The sequence below is a fragment of the Anomaloglossus baeobatrachus genome, chromosome 9 (genome assembly GCF_048569485.1).
Source record: "Anomaloglossus baeobatrachus isolate aAnoBae1 chromosome 9, aAnoBae1.hap1, whole genome shotgun sequence".
Lineage (NCBI taxonomy): Eukaryota > Metazoa > Chordata > Amphibia > Anura > Aromobatidae > Anomaloglossus > Anomaloglossus baeobatrachus.
The window spans coordinates 16,426,591-16,443,854 of record NC_134361.1 but is presented as its reverse complement, the minus strand read 5'-3'; the positions used below and the strand labels follow the sequence as shown (position 1 = coordinate 16,443,854).

Genomic DNA, 17,264 nt, shown 5'->3' with positions numbered 1-17,264 from the left:
GAGATTTATAGACTTTTCCCACATGTTCAGAATTGGGATGAAGAGCGGAAAAACCAAACATCTTATCTATAAATAAATAAATAAATTAAAAAACCACAATCAATACGGTGTGCGCTTTTGCTGCAGCAGACTGGCATTGAGCGCCATCATGACATCGTGTGATATTGGTGCAGGTCCTACACGTCGTTGCTGCAGTTCTCACTGGATCTCGGCTCCTTGTTTAGCTTTATCCCCATGACCTGGCGGGAGTAGAGACTGTGACCGCGAGATCTGGCGAAAATAAAGACGCCTCTGCACGCATAATGAAAACGGTTTATTAAAAGCTGCGCAGCAGAGAACGAGAGGAAAGATCCAGACACAGACGCAAATAAATACTGAATCCGTATGTAAGACCACCCAGGATCCGTATGTAAGACCACCCAGGATCCGTATGTAAGACCACCCAGGATCCGTATGTAAGACCACCCAGGGAAGAGGAGGTGAAGGAGACCGACGTATCAGAGGGAGCGAATCATCATTATCGGCTCTGCGTGTTCACAGCGCAGAGCCGGGCAGAGCACAGCAGAGACTCTATCACCCCTCCGAGTCACAGGGCAGAGCCGGGCAGAGCACAGCAGAGAATCTATCACCCCTCCGGATCACGAGCCGATCAAAGACACTCACCAGGAAGAAAAGAATGAATCAAGATCAGAAAATGGTAAAAGGATAAATGGAGCTTAGCCGAGAAACTGGAAGAAGCGTTCATTCACGGGGTCTGAGCCACCGGCAGCACCACAGATGGCCGATCACACCGGCATCGCAACGCGGCCTCCTATGTATCGTAGTGTTCAGGGGGAGGGGTGCGTACAGGTTTTAATGGATTGAAAATTAAAATATAATCAGTGTATGATGGGGACTGGGGTTTAGGTGACTGATGCTGCCCCCCAGTGGAACAGTCCTGTCACTGAGGCAGAGGGATCCAGGAGAAGGCGACCAGTGAAGAAATGTCTGTATGTGGATCAATGATGCAAAAAAACGTATCCAGGTATGTACCACATATATACAGGGGAAACCAACCGCGGGTAAGGAGACGGCAACACCTACACCTGATCACGTAGACGGGCGAGTCTCTGCGACAACTCATCCTGCAAAAGACACAGAAAGGACAAGATCAGCAGAACCCACCTCATACAAACTACTACCATTATCCTGTATTATACTCCAGAGCTGCACTCATTATTCTGCTGGTGCAGTCACTGTGTACATACATTACATTACTGATCCTGAGTTACCTTCTGTATTATACTCCAGAGCTGCACTCACTATTTTGCTGGTGCAGTCACTGTGTACATACATTACATTACTGATCCTGAGTTACCTTCTGTATTATACTCCAGAGCTGCACTCACTATTTTGCTGGTGCAGTCACTGTGTACATACATTACTGATCCTGAGTTACCTCCTGTATTATACTCCAGAGCTGCACTCACTATTCTGCTGGTGCAGTCACTGTCTACATACATTACTGATCCTGAGTTACCTTCTGTATTATACTCCAGAGCTGCACTCACTATTTTGCTGGCACAGTCACTGTGTACATACATTACTTATCCTGTAATGATCCTGTATGAGGACTGGAGGTTCTGCAGCAGCTGGGCTCCTGATTCAGAGATATGAAGTTGAAGGGACTGAGAAATTGATGCTGCTCTTCAGACCCTGGTATAACCCTCTGTCATTAGTTACAACCCATCATAGGAAGAAGGGAAGCAACACCTTCAATAAGAATCGATTAGCTGTATTCACCAAGATGGAGCTTCACAGCTGAAATCTCCCAGCATTTCCTGTATGTACAACATCTGCACAGAGCTTGTTCTAGTGGCCTGCAGTTAGGGCTCACTCACACTTGCGCTATTTTGATGGAATTGGGTTCCGTCACTAATGTAGTACAGTTCATTTATTTACAGTGGAAGCGCGACATCATCTGGACACAAGCGGGTACTGCATGACACACACACGCGCCATAGTAACGCGCTTCCACTGTAAATAAATGAACTGTACTACATTAGTGACGGATTCTGTTTGCATCAAAATAGCGCAAGTGTGAAACTAGCCTTATCTGTACAGAAAATGAACCACTCCTCCCACGACCACCCAGTGACTGACGCAGCAGAATAGTGAGTGCAGCTCTGGAGTATAAATCAGGATAACACACAGGGGGTGGAGATACAATTGATGCAATCAGTGCAGCTGCACAGGGGGCAAGAGATCCGGGGGCGTGCACATTATGAGGATTCATTGTTGTGCACAGGGGTCTCTGCTCACCCCCCGCAGAGGCTTGGATGGGCTTTACCTGTTCTGTAGAAGCGACGCTGGTTCCTACTGATCCGGTCTGTCCTTGAGGAAGCTCCATGTTCAGATCAAGGCTGGAAAAGAAAAAAAAAGGAGCAAACACTGAGCAACAAGAGAAAGTCCGGACTCCGCAAGGCGAGGAAGAGTGTGCAGATATCAGTCACTACCGGAGAGATACAAGAGGGGCTGATATCAGTCACATGTGTAATGTCTGGGGTTATATCAGTGCTGGAGCGTTATAAGAGGGGCTGATATCAGGGACATACAGAAGGGTGTCCGCACTATACTTTCCACCACTCATCCTATTGAAGACCACTCCAGTCCTCCAGTCAGTCCCTCTCCAGCTGGATGGCTGATAACAGGGAGTAATAGTGCATGCACCTGCCCCGCAGGGTGAGGTCTTCTATCACGGCTGCTCCTCGGCCTGTGGTCTGGGTGCGGCGTTGCACTATTATACTGTAATATTACAGGACGCCCGCTCGGATTTATCACTCACCCGGCCTCGTCCGCCATCTCCTGCAGCAGATTGTCCACCTGGTTCTGTAAAAGAAAACATCAGAATTCACAGCCAGACGCAATAATGTATGACGTGCCAAGTGCTATGAAATGGGCACCCTCCAGAAACAGGGGGCGCTAGTGGTGCTACAGACACATGACCCTAGCGGCTCAGCGTACAAACAAACCACCCCCATCCCTTTAATTAAAAAGTCACGTGACATCACGTGGCCGCCATGGTGTACCTGCGGCGTGGTCAGTGTCGTCGTGTTGCTCATCGAGTCTTCCATCTGCTGCGTCTGAACATCGAGTGTCTCAAACTGGTGCTCGAACTTATCCATGAGAGCGGAGATCTGCGGAGGACAGAGAGGGCGGCGGTCAGTAAGTAGCGCGGACGGCGAACGCTCCGCACACGGTGACTGCAGCCCCGGCCACCCACCTTCTCCAGGTTCATGCTCTTCAGCGTGGCGTCCATGGATTTCACCACTCCCGCCATCGACTTCGTCACCTGAAATAAACAGAAAAAAATAAAATTAAACGGTGCAAAGTGGGGGCAGGGCGCAACCTGAAAAATCAAGACGAGAAAATGTATTTTATCGTTTTCTCCATTTACATCCAGAGAGGCCGCATCCCGGAGTGTAGAAAATAACAGCAGAGCTACGGATGCAGCTCCGGATGTGACTGGAGGAAAAAAAAAACAACGCAAATCTGCAGGTTCGGCCGCGGCGAATGCTGATTTCTGCTCGGACCAGTCACGTCCTCACCGGATCATGAGTCTGAATCCAAGAAGGGGAAAAATCAACCCTTTCATAGAAGCAACCGACCTTGTTCATCGTGACGGCCGTCTGCACCCGCGCTGCCACCGCGTCCACCCGGGCGCTCATCCGCAGGAAGTTGATGCCTTGATTCTTCTGGCGGATGGCGTTCTCTGCGTGTATCCTCGCGATTTCTGTATTCCCCTTCTGTATGGCCTGGAGGAGAGAGAGGTGTAACCAGTCACCTGCGGAGTACAGACTGCCCCGCCGGCAGCAGCAGACACCGCTGAATGGACTGGTCAGTGGCATCTGCGGCACCCGGTGCCAGCCTCGTCCCCCGGGTCAGACCCCGCTCCTCCATCCCTGGCGCCTCTCACCTTCTTGATTTTGGCCTTCTCAGTCTTCTCCTCCTTTTCGCATTTCTTGGCGTTCCGGTTCAGTTCTTTAGCTGCGAACTTCAGGTTAAACAGATGTTCTGATCGAAGGGTTAAGGAGGGAAATCCCCCAGAGATGACATCACAGCCCGAGGCCACGCCCACCCCGCCAGACACAATCACTAATAACCCAGTCTGAGGTCGTGGTCACTGCGGGGGTCTCCACGATACATGGGACACAACCAGTGATGTGACCCCCACAGACGCGGCCCCCCGACACCACATTTCTGGAGGTGTAAATATAAGCTGTTTGGCAGTGTAAGGGTTACTCATGAGGTCACCACTCACTATTCATAGAGCGGAGGTAGACTAACCGGTGCATCCTGCTCCGCCGCCGCCTCCTGCCCCACCCCCACCCCCAGATACAGTCAGATGATCCGCCCTGACGTCACATAATGACAAAAAAAACAAAAAAAAGTTGCACTCAAGTAATGGAAAAAAAGAAAAGAAAAAACAAAAATGTAGCTGTGAATGTGAATCCGCATCACTGCCAAGAAAGCACGAAAAAGAAAAAATAAGGTACTTAGCGAATAAAGGCGGCGAATTTACCTGTGCCCAGAAACCACGTCAAGGTGTAACTCATCTGGGTCCTGCTCTAATTGCTATGCACGGACCGCACCCCACAAAATAGAGAAAACAACATTTATAGGGGGGACACAGCGAATCCCAGGAGGATAAAAGGAAGGGGGGATACAGTGTCACGTGATACTTTTAGCTACTCATGGACTGTCCCTTTAAAAATCTGCCAAAAGAGTAAAAAAAAGTTCTACAATATTACCAGGATGTCTTCTGATCTGCCTCCTCCGACAGGGACCCTGATAACGCTGTGCGCTGGGGGGGCCCACTGGAGAGCGGGGGCAGGGGGGGGGGCCCCACTGGAGAGCGGGGGGCAGGGGGGGGCCCCCGCTGGAGAACGGGGGCAGGGAGGGATTTGGATGATGGGAGAATTGACTTCACCAGACGGAGAAAGAACGGCGCGATCCGGGGACCGGATACATCACCAACGAGGGGCAGAAACACCGACCGTCACCAGAGGTGGATGCAAGGAAGGAGGGGGGGGACGAAGGGGGGGACAGGTGCATGCCCCTCAATCCTTGCATCTGGCAGTGAGTGAGAAGGACCCAGGGACTGAAGGGGGGGGGGGTAGCAGTGAGGTGTGATGGTCCTGGAGTAAAGCGGGGTCAGACGCAAGGATGGAGGAATGCACAGGGGGGGCGGGACAGTCCTGGGGTGGTGGTGGGCAGTGAGTGGGTGGAAAGTGACAGGGGGGGGCATATGGGAGAGAAGATACAAGGACGGAGGGGACACTGGGGGGGGGTGAGGTCAATGATGGGGGGACAGTCTCTGGGGGTAAGGTCAGTGACGGGGGAGACAGTCTCTGGGGGGTAAGGTCAGTGACGGGGGGGGACAGTCTCTGGGGGTAAGGTCAGTGACGGGGGGGGACAGTCTCTGGGGGTAAGGTCAGTGACGGGGGGGACAGTCTCTGGGGGTAAGGTCAGTGACGGGGGGGGACAGTCTCTGGGGGTAAGGTCAGTGACGGGGGGGACAGTCTCTGGGGGTAAGGTCAGTGACGGGGGGGGACAGTCTCTGGGGGTAAGGTCAGTGACGGGGGGGGGACAGTCTCAGGGGGTAAGGTCAGTGACGGGGGGGACAGTCTCTGGGGGTGAGGTCAGTGACGGGGGGGGGGACAGTCTCTGGGGGGTGAGGTCAGTGACGGGGGGGGGGGACAGTCTCTGGGGATAAGGTCAGTGACGGGGGGACAGTCTCTGGGGGGTTGAGGTCAGTGACGGGGGGGGGGGGAACAGTCCCCTGGGGGGTGAGGTCAGTGACGGGGGGGACAGCCTCGGGGGGGGTGAGGTCAGTGACGGGGGGGGGGGGGGGCAGCCTCGGGGGGGGGGGGGGGGACAGCCTCGGGGGGGGTGAGGTCAGTGACGGGGGGGACAGTCTCTGGGGGGGGTGAGGTCAGTGACGGGGGGGGGGATAGTCTCCGGGGGGGTGAGGTCAGTGACGGGGGGGGGGGGGGGGAACAGTCTCTGGGGGGGTGAGGTCAGTGACGGGGGTGGGGGGGGACAGTCTCTGGGGGGGGTGAGGTCAGTGACGGGGGGGGGGGGGGGACAGTCTCTGGGGGGGGTGAGGTCAGTGACGGGGGGGGGGGGGGACAGTCTCTGGGGGGGTGAGGTCAGTGACGGGGGGGGGGGGGGGGAACAGTCCCTGGGGGGGTGAGGTCAGTGACGGGGGGGACAGCCTCGGGGGGGGGGTGAGGTCAGTGACGGGGGGGGGGGCAGCCTCGGGGGGGGGGGGGGGGAGGTCAGTGACGGGGGGGGGGGGGGGACAGCCTCGGGGGGTGAGGTCAGTGACGGGGGGGACAGTCTCTGGGGGGGTGAGGTCAGTGACGGGGGGGGGGGGACAGTCTCTGGGGGGGTGAGGTCAGTGACGGGGGTGGGGGGGGACAGTCTCTGGGGGGGGTGAGGTCAGTGACGGGGGTGGGGGGGGACAGTCTCTGGGGGGGGTGAGGTCAGTGACGGGGGGGGGACAGTCTCTGGGGGGGGTGAGGTCAGTGACGGGGGGGGGGGGGGGACAGTCTCTGGGGGGGGTGAGGTCAGTGACGGGGGGGGGGGGGGACAGTCTCTGGGGGGGGTGAGGTCAGTGACGGGGGGGGGGGGGGGGGGACAGTCTCTGGGGGGGGGTGAACTCAGTGACGGGGGGGGGACAGTCTTTGGGGGGGTAAGGTCAGTGACGGGGGGGGACAGTCTCTGGGGGTAAGGTCAGTGACGGGGGGGGGACAGTCTCTGGGGGGGGTGAGGTCAGTGACGGGGGGGACAGTCTCTGGGGGGGGTGAGGACAGTCTCTGGGGGGGGGTGGGACAGTCTCTGGGGGGGGTGGGACAGTCTCTGGGGGGGGTGGGACAGTCTCTGGGGGGGTGGGACAGTCTCTGGGGGGGTGGGACAGTCTCTGGGGGGGTGGGACAGTCTCTGGGGGGGTGGGACAGTCTCTGGGGGGGTGGGACAGTCTCTGGGGGGGTGGACAGTCTCTGGGGGGGTGGGACAGTCTCTGGGGGGGTGGGACAGTCTCTGGGGGGGGTGGGACAGTCTCTGGGGGGGTGGGACAGTCTCTGGGGGGGTGGGACAGTCTCTGGGGGGTGGGACAGTCTCTGGGGGGGTGGGACAGTCTCTGGGGGGGTGGGACAGTCTCTGGGGGGGTGGGACAGTCTCTGGGGGGGGTGGGACAGTCTCTGGGGGGGTGGGACAGTCTCTGGGGGGGTGGGACAGTCTCTGGGGGGGGTGGGACAGTCTCTGGGGGGGTGGGACAGTCTCTGGGGGGGTGGGACAGTCTCTGGGGGGGTGGGACAGTCTCTGGGGGGGTGGGACAGTCTCTGGGGGGGGTGGGACAGTCTCTGGGGGGGGTGGGACAGTCTCTGGGGGGGTGGGACAGTCTCTGGGGGGGGTGGGACAGTCTCTGGGGGGGTGGGACAGTCTCTGGGGGGGTGGGACAGTCTCTGGGGGGGTGGGACAGTCTCTGGGGGGGGTGGGACAGTCTCTGGGGGGGTGGGACAGTCTCTGGGGGGGTGGGACAGTCTCTGGGGGGGTGGGACAGTCTCTGGGGGGGGTGGGACAGTCTCTGGGGGGGTGGGACAGTCTCTGGGGGGGTGGGACAGTCTCTGGGGGGGGTGGGACAGTCTCTGGGGGGGTGGGACAGTCTCTGGGGGGGTGGGACAGTCTCTGGGGGGGGTGGGACAGTCTCTGGGGGGGGTGGGACAGTCTCTGGGGGGGGTGGGACAGTCTCTGGGGGGGGTGGGACAGTCTCTGGGGGGGGTGGGACAGTCTCTGGGGGGGTGGGACAGTCTCTGGGGGGGGTGGGACAGTCTCTGGGGGGGTGGGACAGTCTCTGGGGGGGTGGGACAGTCTCTGGGGGGGTGGGACAGTCTCTGGGGGGGTGGGACAGTCTCTGGGGGGGTGGGACAGTCTCTGGGGGGGGTGGGACAGTCTCTGGGGGGGTGGGACAGTCTCTGGGGGGGTGGGACAGTCTCTGGGGGGGTGGGGACAGTCTCTGGGGGGGGTGGGACAGTCTCTGGGGGGGGTGGGACAGTCTCTGGGGGGGGTGGGACAGTCTCTGGGGGGGTGGGACAGTCTCTGGGGGGGTGGGACAGTCTCTGGGGGGGTGGGACAGTCTCTGGGGGGGTGGGACAGTCTCTGGGGGGGTGGGACAGTCTCTGGGGGGGTGGGACAGTCTCTGGGGGGGGTGGGACAGTCTCTGGGGGGGGTGGGACAGTCTCTGGGGGGGGTGGGACAGTCTCTGGGGGGGTGGGGACAGTCTCTGGGGGGGTGGGACAGTCTCTGGGGGGGTGGGACAGTCTCTGGGGGGGTGGGACAGTCTCTGGGGGGGGTGGACAGTCTCTGGGGGGGTGGGACAGTCTCTGGGGGGGTGGGACAGTCTCTGGGGGGGTGGGACAGTCTCTGGGGGGTGGGACAGTCTCTGGGGTGAGGTCAGTGACGGGGGGGACAGTCTCTGGGGGGTGAGGTCAAGTGACGGGGGGGGGGGACAGTCTCTGAGGGGTAAGGTCAGTGACGGGGGGGACAGTCTCTGGGGGGGTGAGGTCAGTGACGGGGGGGGGGGGGGGGAACAGTCCCTGGGGGGGTGAGGTCAGTGACGGGGGGGGGACAGTTCTCTGGGGGGGGTGAGGTCAGTGACGGGGGGGACAGTCTCTGGGGGTGAGGTCAGTGACGGGGGGGGACAGTCTCTGGGGGTGAGGTCAGTGACGGGGGGGGGGGCAGTCTCTGTGGGTGAGGTCAGTGACGGGGGGACAGTCTCTGGAGGAGGGGGCGGTCTCATGGGGCGATGAGAGGGATGATCCCGGGGATGGGGGGTCTCTATGAGGGGGACAGTCCCAGAGATGAGGGAGCAGTTACAAGGGCAGGTGCAGAGGGGTAGACCAAGGAGGCGAGCAGGGGCCATTATAGCGGCAGATTCAGGGAGGTCCGCGCCCGGCTCCACCAGCACAAGCCTCGCTCCGCGCTCACCCGGCCCCGGGAAGGATACTCTCCATGTTGGACATGTTGCTCCGTCTCCCGCTCCGGTCTCTCGGGCTCTGAACTCTTCCGGGTTCTTCCGGTGATTGCAGCTCTCCACTTCCTGTTGTTACATGACGTCACTCGCCTCTCAGCCAATAGGACTGCGCTCTTAGTATCGTGGGTGGGGGTCAAAAATAGGGGGCGTGGTAATAACGCTAATCAGCCGGTTACACAACGTCAGAGTCTTGTGACCATGAAGTCAGGCTGCCGAGGGGGCGGAGACTCTGCCTGTCACTCAACAGAAAAGGCGCGGCCTATAGGGCTTTATACATCAGAGATTTGCATGTCTCCGCCCCCCGCGCTGTTTGCTGTCAGTGAATGGACCCGGGAGGAGCTGAATACAGGAAGAAATCCTCATAGACGCCGCAGAGGACCCGAGACCGGCAGCAGGACGACCCCCAACATCCTGCAGACACAATGGAGGGGTCAGATCAGAGCAGAGATGTGCGAAGCTGGAGACACCCCGAAAGACGGAGGAAGGTGGTCCTGAAAGTACTGACACCGGGGCTGAATACTAATGCAAGACTGAGACAGGTGATCCTACAAAGTACTGACTCAGGGGGGGCTGAATACTAATGCAAGACAGAGAAAGGTGGCCCTACAAAGTACTGACACCGGGGCTGAATACTAACACAAGACAGAGAAAGGTGGCCCTACAAAGTACTGACACCGGGGCTGAATACTAACACAAGACCGAGACAGGTGGTCCTACAAAGTACTGACACCGGGGCTGAATACTAACACAAGACAGAGACAGGTGGTCCTACAAAGTATTGATACAGGGGCTGAATACTAATGCAAGACAGAGAAAGGTGGTCCTACAAAGTACTGACACAGGGGCTGAATACTAACGCAAGACAGAGAAAGGTGGTCCTACAAAGTACTGACACCGGGGCTGAATACTAACACAAGACAGAGACAGGTGGTCCTACAAAGTACTGACACAGGGGCTGAATACTAATGCAAGACAGAAAGGTGGTCCTACAAAGTACTGACACAGGGGCTGAATACTAACGCAAGACAGAGAAAGGTGGTCCTACAAAGTACTGACACAGGGGCTGAATACTAATGCAAGACAGAAAGGTGGTCCTACAAAGTACTGACTTGGGGGCTGAATACTAATGCAAGACAGAGCCAGGTGGCCTAAAAAGTACTGACAGAGGGTCTGAATACTAACGCAAGACAGAGCCAGGTGGCCTAAAAAGTACTGACAGAGGGTCTGAATACTAACGCAAGACAGAGCCAGGTGGCCTAAAAAGTACTGACACAGGGGCTGAATACTAACGCAAGACAGAGAAAGGTGGTCCTACAAAGTACTGACACCGGGGCTGAATACTAACGCAAGACAGAGAAAGGTGGTCCTACAAAGTACTGACACAGGGGCTGAATACTAATGCAAGACAGAAAGGTGGTCCTACAAAGTACTGCGGTCCCCCTCAGCAGCGTCACGCAAGCGGTCCCGGCCAGCAGCGTCACCCCCGCGGTCCCGGCCAGCAGCGTCACCCCCGCGGTCTCGGTCAGCAGCGTCACCCCCGCGGTCTCGGTCAGCAGCGTCACGCCCGCGGTCCCAGCCAGCAGCGTCACGCCCGCGGTCCCGGCCAGCAGCGTCACGCCCGCGGTCCCGGCCAGCAGCGTCACAGCCGCGGTCCCGGTCAGCAGCGTCGCGCCCGCGGTCCCAGTCAGCAGCGTCACGCCCGCGGTCCCGGTCAGCAGCGCCACGCCCGCGGTCCCGGTCAGCAGCATTACGCCCTCGGTCCCGTCAGCAGCATTACGCCCGCGGTCCCGGTCAGCAGCGTCACGCCCGCGGTCCCGGTCAGCAGCGTCACGCCCGCGGTCCCGGTCAGCAGCGCCACGCCCGCGGTCCCAGTCAGCAGCATTACGCCCTCGGTCCCGGTCAGCAGCGCCACGCCCGCGGTCCCAGTCAGCAGCATTACGCCCTCGGTCCCGGTCAGCAGCATTACGCCCTCAGTCCCGGTCAGCAGCATTACGCCCGCGGTCCCGGTCAGCAGCATTACGCCCGCGGTCCCGGTCAGCAGCATTACGCCCTCGGTCCCGGTCAGCAGCGTCACGCCCGCGGTCCCGGTCAGCAGCATCACGCCCACGGTCCTGGCTTATGACAACCGCAGCTTCATAAGAATGGAGTAGTTTCTGAAGCTCTTTATTGGATGTGTGATTACATTCTATTGCTCTCAGGTATCAGCCATTATACAGCACAGCTGCTCTGGGTTGCATTAGTGATTGATATTCCAGCTCATTTATTACACATCCTGCAGAACATTCTCCGCGTCACACCGGTCGTGATGGTGACCGAGTCCTGAATGACTGGAGCTCGCGGTAACGAGGCGCCGGCGTCACCGCTCAGTCACATCCACCGTCTCCACTCACAGAACACTGACGAGAGGAAGAAACGACTGCTGCAAAATAATGACGGCCACCGGAGGGCGCCACAACACACACATCCACGTCTACTATACACAGACAGTACAGAGGAGAAAGCACAAAACAACCACAGCGCAGTATTATAGTAGTTATATTCTTGTACATAGGAGCAGTATTATAGTAGTTATATTCTTGTACATAGGAGCAGTATTATAGTAGTTATATTCTTGTACATAGGAGCAGTATTATAGTAGTTATATTCTTGTACATAGGAGCAGTATTATAGTAGTTATATTCTTGTACATAGGGAGCAGTATTATAGTAGTTATATTCTTGTACATAGGGGCAGTATTATAGTAGTTATATTCTTGTACATAGGAGCAGTATTATAGTAGTTATATTCTTGTACATAGGGGCAGTATTATAGTAGTTATATTCTTGTACATAGGGGCAGTATTATAGTAGTTATATTCTTGTACATAGGGGCAGTATTATAGTAGTTATATTCTTGTACATAGGGGCAGTATTATAGTAGTTATATTCTTCTACATAGGGGCAGTATTATAGTAGTTATATTCTTGTACATAGGAGCAGTATTATAGTAGTTATATTCTTGTACATAGGGGCAGTATTATAGTAGTTATATTCTTGTACATAGGGGCAGTATTATAGTAGTTATATTCTTGTACATAGGGGCAGTATTATAGTAGTTATATTCTTGTACATAGGGGCAGTATTATAGTAGTTATATTCTTCTACATAGGAGCAGTATTATAGTAGTTATATTCTTGTACATAGGGGGCAGTATTATAGTAGTTATAGTCTTGTACATAGGAGCAGTATTATAGTAGTTATATTCTTCTACATAGGAGCAGTATTATAGTAGTTATATTCTTGTACATAGGGGCAGTATTATAGTAGTTATATTCTTGTACATAGGGGCAGTATTATAGCAGTTATATTCTTGCACATAGAGGCAGTATTATAGTAGTTATATTCTTGTACATAGGGGCAGTATTATAGTAGTTATAGTCTTGTACATAGGGGCAGTATTATAGTAGTTATATTCTTGTACATAGAGGCAGTATTATAGTAGTTATATTCTTCTACATAGGAGCAGTATTATAGTAGTTATATTCTTGTATATAGGAGCAGTATTATAGTAGTTATAGTCTTGTACATAGGAGCAGTATTATAGTAGTTATATTCTTGTATATAAGGGCAGTATTATAGTAGTTATATTCTTATACATAGGGGCAGTATTATAGTAGTTATATTCTTGTACATAGGGGCAGTATTATAGTAGTTATATTCTTGTACATAGGGGCAGTATTATAGTAGTTATATTCTTGTACATAGGGGCAGTATTATAGTAGTTATATTCTTGTACCTAGGAGCAGTATTATAGTAGTTATATTCTTGTACCTAGGGGCAGTATTATAGTAGTTATATTCTTATACATAGGGGCAGTATTATAGTAGTTATATTCTTGTACCTAGGAGCAGTATTATAGTAGTTATATTCTTGTACATAGGGGCAGTATTATAGTAGTTATATTCTTGTATATAAGGGCAGTATTATAGTAGTTATATTGTTGTACATAGGGGGCAGTATTATAGTGGTTATATTCTTGTACATAGGGGGCAGTATTATAGTAGGTATACTCTTGTACATGGGGCAGTATTATAGTAGGTATACTCTTGTACATGGGGGCAGTATTATAGTAGTTATATTCTTGTACATAGGAACAGTATTATAGTAGTTATATTCTTGTACATAGGGGCAGTATTATAGTAGTTATATTCTTGTATATAAGGGCAGTATTATAGTAGTTATATTGTTGTACATAGGGGGCAGTATTATAGTGGTTATATTCTTGTACATAGGGGGCAGTATTATAGTAGGTATACTCTTGTACATGGGGCAGTATTATAGTAGGTATACTCTTGTACATGGGGGCAGTATTATAGTAGTTATATTCTTGTACATAGGAACAGTATTATAGTAGTTATATTCTTGTACATAGGGGCAGTATTATAGTAGTTATATTCTTGTACATAGGGGCAATATTATAGTAGTTATATTCTTGTACATAGGGGCAGTATTATAGTAGTTATATTCTTGTACATAGGGGCAGTATTATAGTAGTTATATTCTTGTACATAGGAGCAGTATTATAGTATATTCTTGTACATAGGGGTCAGTATTATAGTAGTTATATTCTTGTACATAGGGGCAGTATTATAGTAGTTATATTCTTGTATATAAGGGCAGTATTATAGTAGTTATATTGTTGTACATAGGGGGCAGTATTATAGTGGTTATATTCTTGTACATAGGGGGCAGTATTATAGTAGTTATATTCTTGTACATAGGGGCAGTATTATAGTAGTTATATTCTTGTACATAGGGGCAGTATTATAGTAGTTATATTCTTGTACATAGGGGCAGTATTATAGTAGTTATATTCTTGTACATAGGAGCAGTATTATAGTAGTTATATTCTTGTACATGGGAGCAGTATTATAGTAGATATATTCTTGTACATAGGGGCAGTATTATAGTAGTTATATTCTTGTACATAGGGGCAGTATTATAGTAGTTATATTCTTGTACATAGGGGCAGTATTATAGCAGTTATATTCTTGTACATAGGGGTCAGTATTATAGCAGTTATATTCTTGTACATAGGGTCAGTATTATAGCAGTTATATTCTTGTACATAGGGGCAGTATTATAGCAGTTATATTCTTGTACATAGGGGCAGTATTATAGCAGTTATATTCTTGTACATAGGGGCAGTATTATAGCAGTTATATTCTTGTACATAGGGGCAGTATTATAGTAGTTATATTCTTGTACATAGGGGCAGTATTATAGTAGTTATATTCTTGTACATAGGAGCAGTATTATAGTAGTTATATTCTTGTACATAGGAGCAGTATTATAGTAGATTTATTCTTGTACATAGGGGCAGTATTATAGTAGTTATATTCTTGTACATAGGGGCAGTATTATAGTAGTTATATTCTTGTACATAGGGGCAGTATTATAGTAGTTATATTCTTGTACATAGGGGCAGTATTATAGTAGTTATATTCTTGTACATAGGAGCAGTATTATAGTAGTTATATTCTTGTACATAGGAGCAGTATTATAGTAGTTATATTCTTGTACATAGGGGCAGTATTATAGTAGTTATATTCTTGTACATAGGAGCAGTATTATAGTAGATATATTCTTGTACATAGGGGCAGTATTATAGTAGTTATATTCTTGTACATAGGGGCAGTATTATAGTAGTTATATTCTTGTACATAGGGGCAGTATTATAGTAGTTATATTCTTGTACATAGGAGCAGTATTATAGTAGATATATTCTTGTACATAGGGGCAATTTTTATTATAAAACAAACAAATACAATTATAAAAACACAAAATTGCCCGAAGAAAACACAAATCACTGCATTGTGCAGTCACATATACAAAAGCACTAAATAATCACATTACATACATAAATAAATGATGAAGTCCACCGTTAGCAGAGATAGAGGGAGAGAAAACAAAAAAAAAACAAAAAAAAAACACCATATCTCCTAACTGAACCTCACATTCCTCCATAATGTTGCGTTCCTCTGACTCCTTCCAATTTCTATGGCTTTGATCCACCGGAGCTCCGACATAACCTGATCGGCTGCAGCGGTGTGATCAAATGGCTCATTGTGCAGCGATACCCGGGTCCTCATGTGCCAGTGGTAGTATTTGATGACACTAATTATGATATACATGGTCTCTCTGTCGATATTACTGACATTTGAGGGGACACCGTACACTATGTCAGGATACTTTAGGGTCCGCAGTCTGGGGATTTGGAGACGATCGGACACTTCCTCCCGGATCTTCCTTCCTCCCCAGCAATCACATATAAAGTGATCCATAGTCTCCTCCTGCCGACAACCAAGGGGACAGGTCCGATCAGAGACGCTCAGAAACTTCAGATTCCCCCTGACAAAGAGCCGACTATGGAGCGAAAGCCAAGTAATATCAAACAGTTTGGAAGGAAGTCGTCTCCCGTTCAGGAACCTGAGACTGTCCTGAAGGGTGGTCGTGACACAGTCCCTCAGGGCCAGTGGAGAATGGAAGAAGGTCCCACATATCCGAGCATACAGGTCTCTTCTCGTGGTGCTCTCAATGTAAGACCTCTCCAGTCCCCACTTCCTGACACACTTCAGACCATAGTCCAGATACTGGGGGAGGTGGTCACCTGTCCATCTCCTCCTCTTGAGACTGCCGCCTCGCACCCAAGACTCTGCAGAAGGCAATATCCAGTACCTGATACTATTCACCCACAGGGAGCTACTGTCTGAGTCCATGTTCCCAAAATTCACCTTCAGAAACAAGGAGTCAAAGAAAACCCTTGGATTCAACATATCCAGCCCACCCTCTCTCCGCTGTAAGTACGTTACTCCCCTCTTTACTAGGTTCAGCCTATTCCCCCACAAGAGCTGGAAGAACAGGCTGAAGAGCCTCGCTGAGAAAGGCTCTGGCAAAGGGAAAATGACAGAGACATACAAAAACACGGGGACCAGGTAAGTCTTCAACATAGTGACCCTTTCTCTGTAGGTCAGCCTCCAGTTCTTCCATCGCTGAACCTTCACATTTCCGGTTTCCAATTTCTCCTCCCAATTTAGCCTGGCATTATCATCCCTCCCGAATTTAACCCCTAGGATCTTAATATGGGTGGAGGCATTGGCAAACTGCGGCAGATCAAAGCCGGGATCAGTGTCTAATGTCCACAGAGCTTGACTCTTCTCAAGGTTGACCAGAGACCCGGAGGCCTCTGAGTAGCTTCTGATGGACGCAGATAACATCTGCACCTCATGAGGATTGGAGATCACCAACGTCACATCATCCGCATAGGCAACAACATTCAGAGGCAAGCAGTGGGGGACCGACACCCCCCGAAAATCGCACTCCTGCAGTGACCTCAGAAACGGGTCCAGGGCAAAAACATACAGGAGTGGACTCAATGGGCAGCCCTGTCTCACCCCTGCCTCAACTCCAAAAGTGTCACCCTGCCAACCATTAATCAGAGGAAAGCTCACCGCCTCTCTGTACAGTGTCTTCAGCCAATCCACAAATTTTCCCGGAATACTGTACTTTGACAAAGTCGCCCACAGATAGTCATGATCAACCCTGTCAAAGGCTTTAGCCTGGTCCAGACTCACAACATATCTCCCACACCGCTGAGCTTTACATCTCTCGAACATCTCCCGTATCGAGATGACTGCTCCAGAGATGTTCCGCCCTTTTACTGTGCCAAACTGAGAGCCTGCCAACAGTGCCGGAGACAAACAAACTAATCTAGAAAAGAGGATCTTTGCCAGAATCTTCCTGTCCACATTCAAGAGGGCAATCGGCCTCCAGTTCCTGATGTCGCTCGGCTCTTTACCCTTAGACAGCAGAACCAACGAGGAGACTCTCATGGATGGAGGCATCAAGTGAGTTTCTAGGCAATTGCTATACACATCCACAAGGATTGGAGCCAGGAGGTCTCTAAATTTCTTATAAAACTCTGCTGTAATACCATCTGGACCTGGTGCCTTCTTCAGACATAATTTATCAATAGCCTCCTTAACTTCCTCCACCGTTAATTTTGCTGTCAAAGGAGAAAAGTCCAGATCATTAGTATCAGGCACTGGAGTTGCCTCCAAGAATTGAACCATCTTATCTCTATCCAAAACCTTCCTCTGAAACAAGTCAGCATAGTAAGATCTCACCACCCCCAGGATACCCTCCCGTGA

General features: G+C 51.9%; 2 protein-coding genes across 2 annotated transcripts in view; one reads left to right on the top strand and one right to left on the bottom strand.

Moving 5' to 3' along the window:
- Positions 1-295: 295 nt before the first annotated feature.
- Positions 296-9,178, bottom strand: CHMP1B (charged multivesicular body protein 1B). Its single transcript, XM_075323097.1, has 8 exons — positions 9,050-9,178; positions 3,956-4,053; positions 3,648-3,794; positions 3,263-3,331; positions 3,069-3,176; positions 2,825-2,868; positions 2,330-2,402; positions 296-1,124 (listed from the first exon to the last, which is right to left on the bottom strand). The coding sequence occupies exons 1-8, from the start codon at positions 9,063-9,065 to the stop codon at positions 1,080-1,082; spliced, it is 600 nt and encodes a 199-aa protein (XP_075179212.1). The 5' UTR covers positions 9,066-9,178; the 3' UTR covers positions 296-1,079.
- A 223-nt stretch (positions 9,179-9,401) lies between these two features.
- Positions 9,402-17,264, top strand: part of TENT5D (terminal nucleotidyltransferase 5D) — a 52,889-nt gene continuing 45,026 nt past the window's right edge. The window contains exon 1 of the mRNA XM_075323094.1: positions 9,402-9,615. The gene's annotated coding sequence lies outside the window, so the exon portion shown is untranslated. The remainder of the gene's footprint in view (positions 9,616-17,264) is intronic.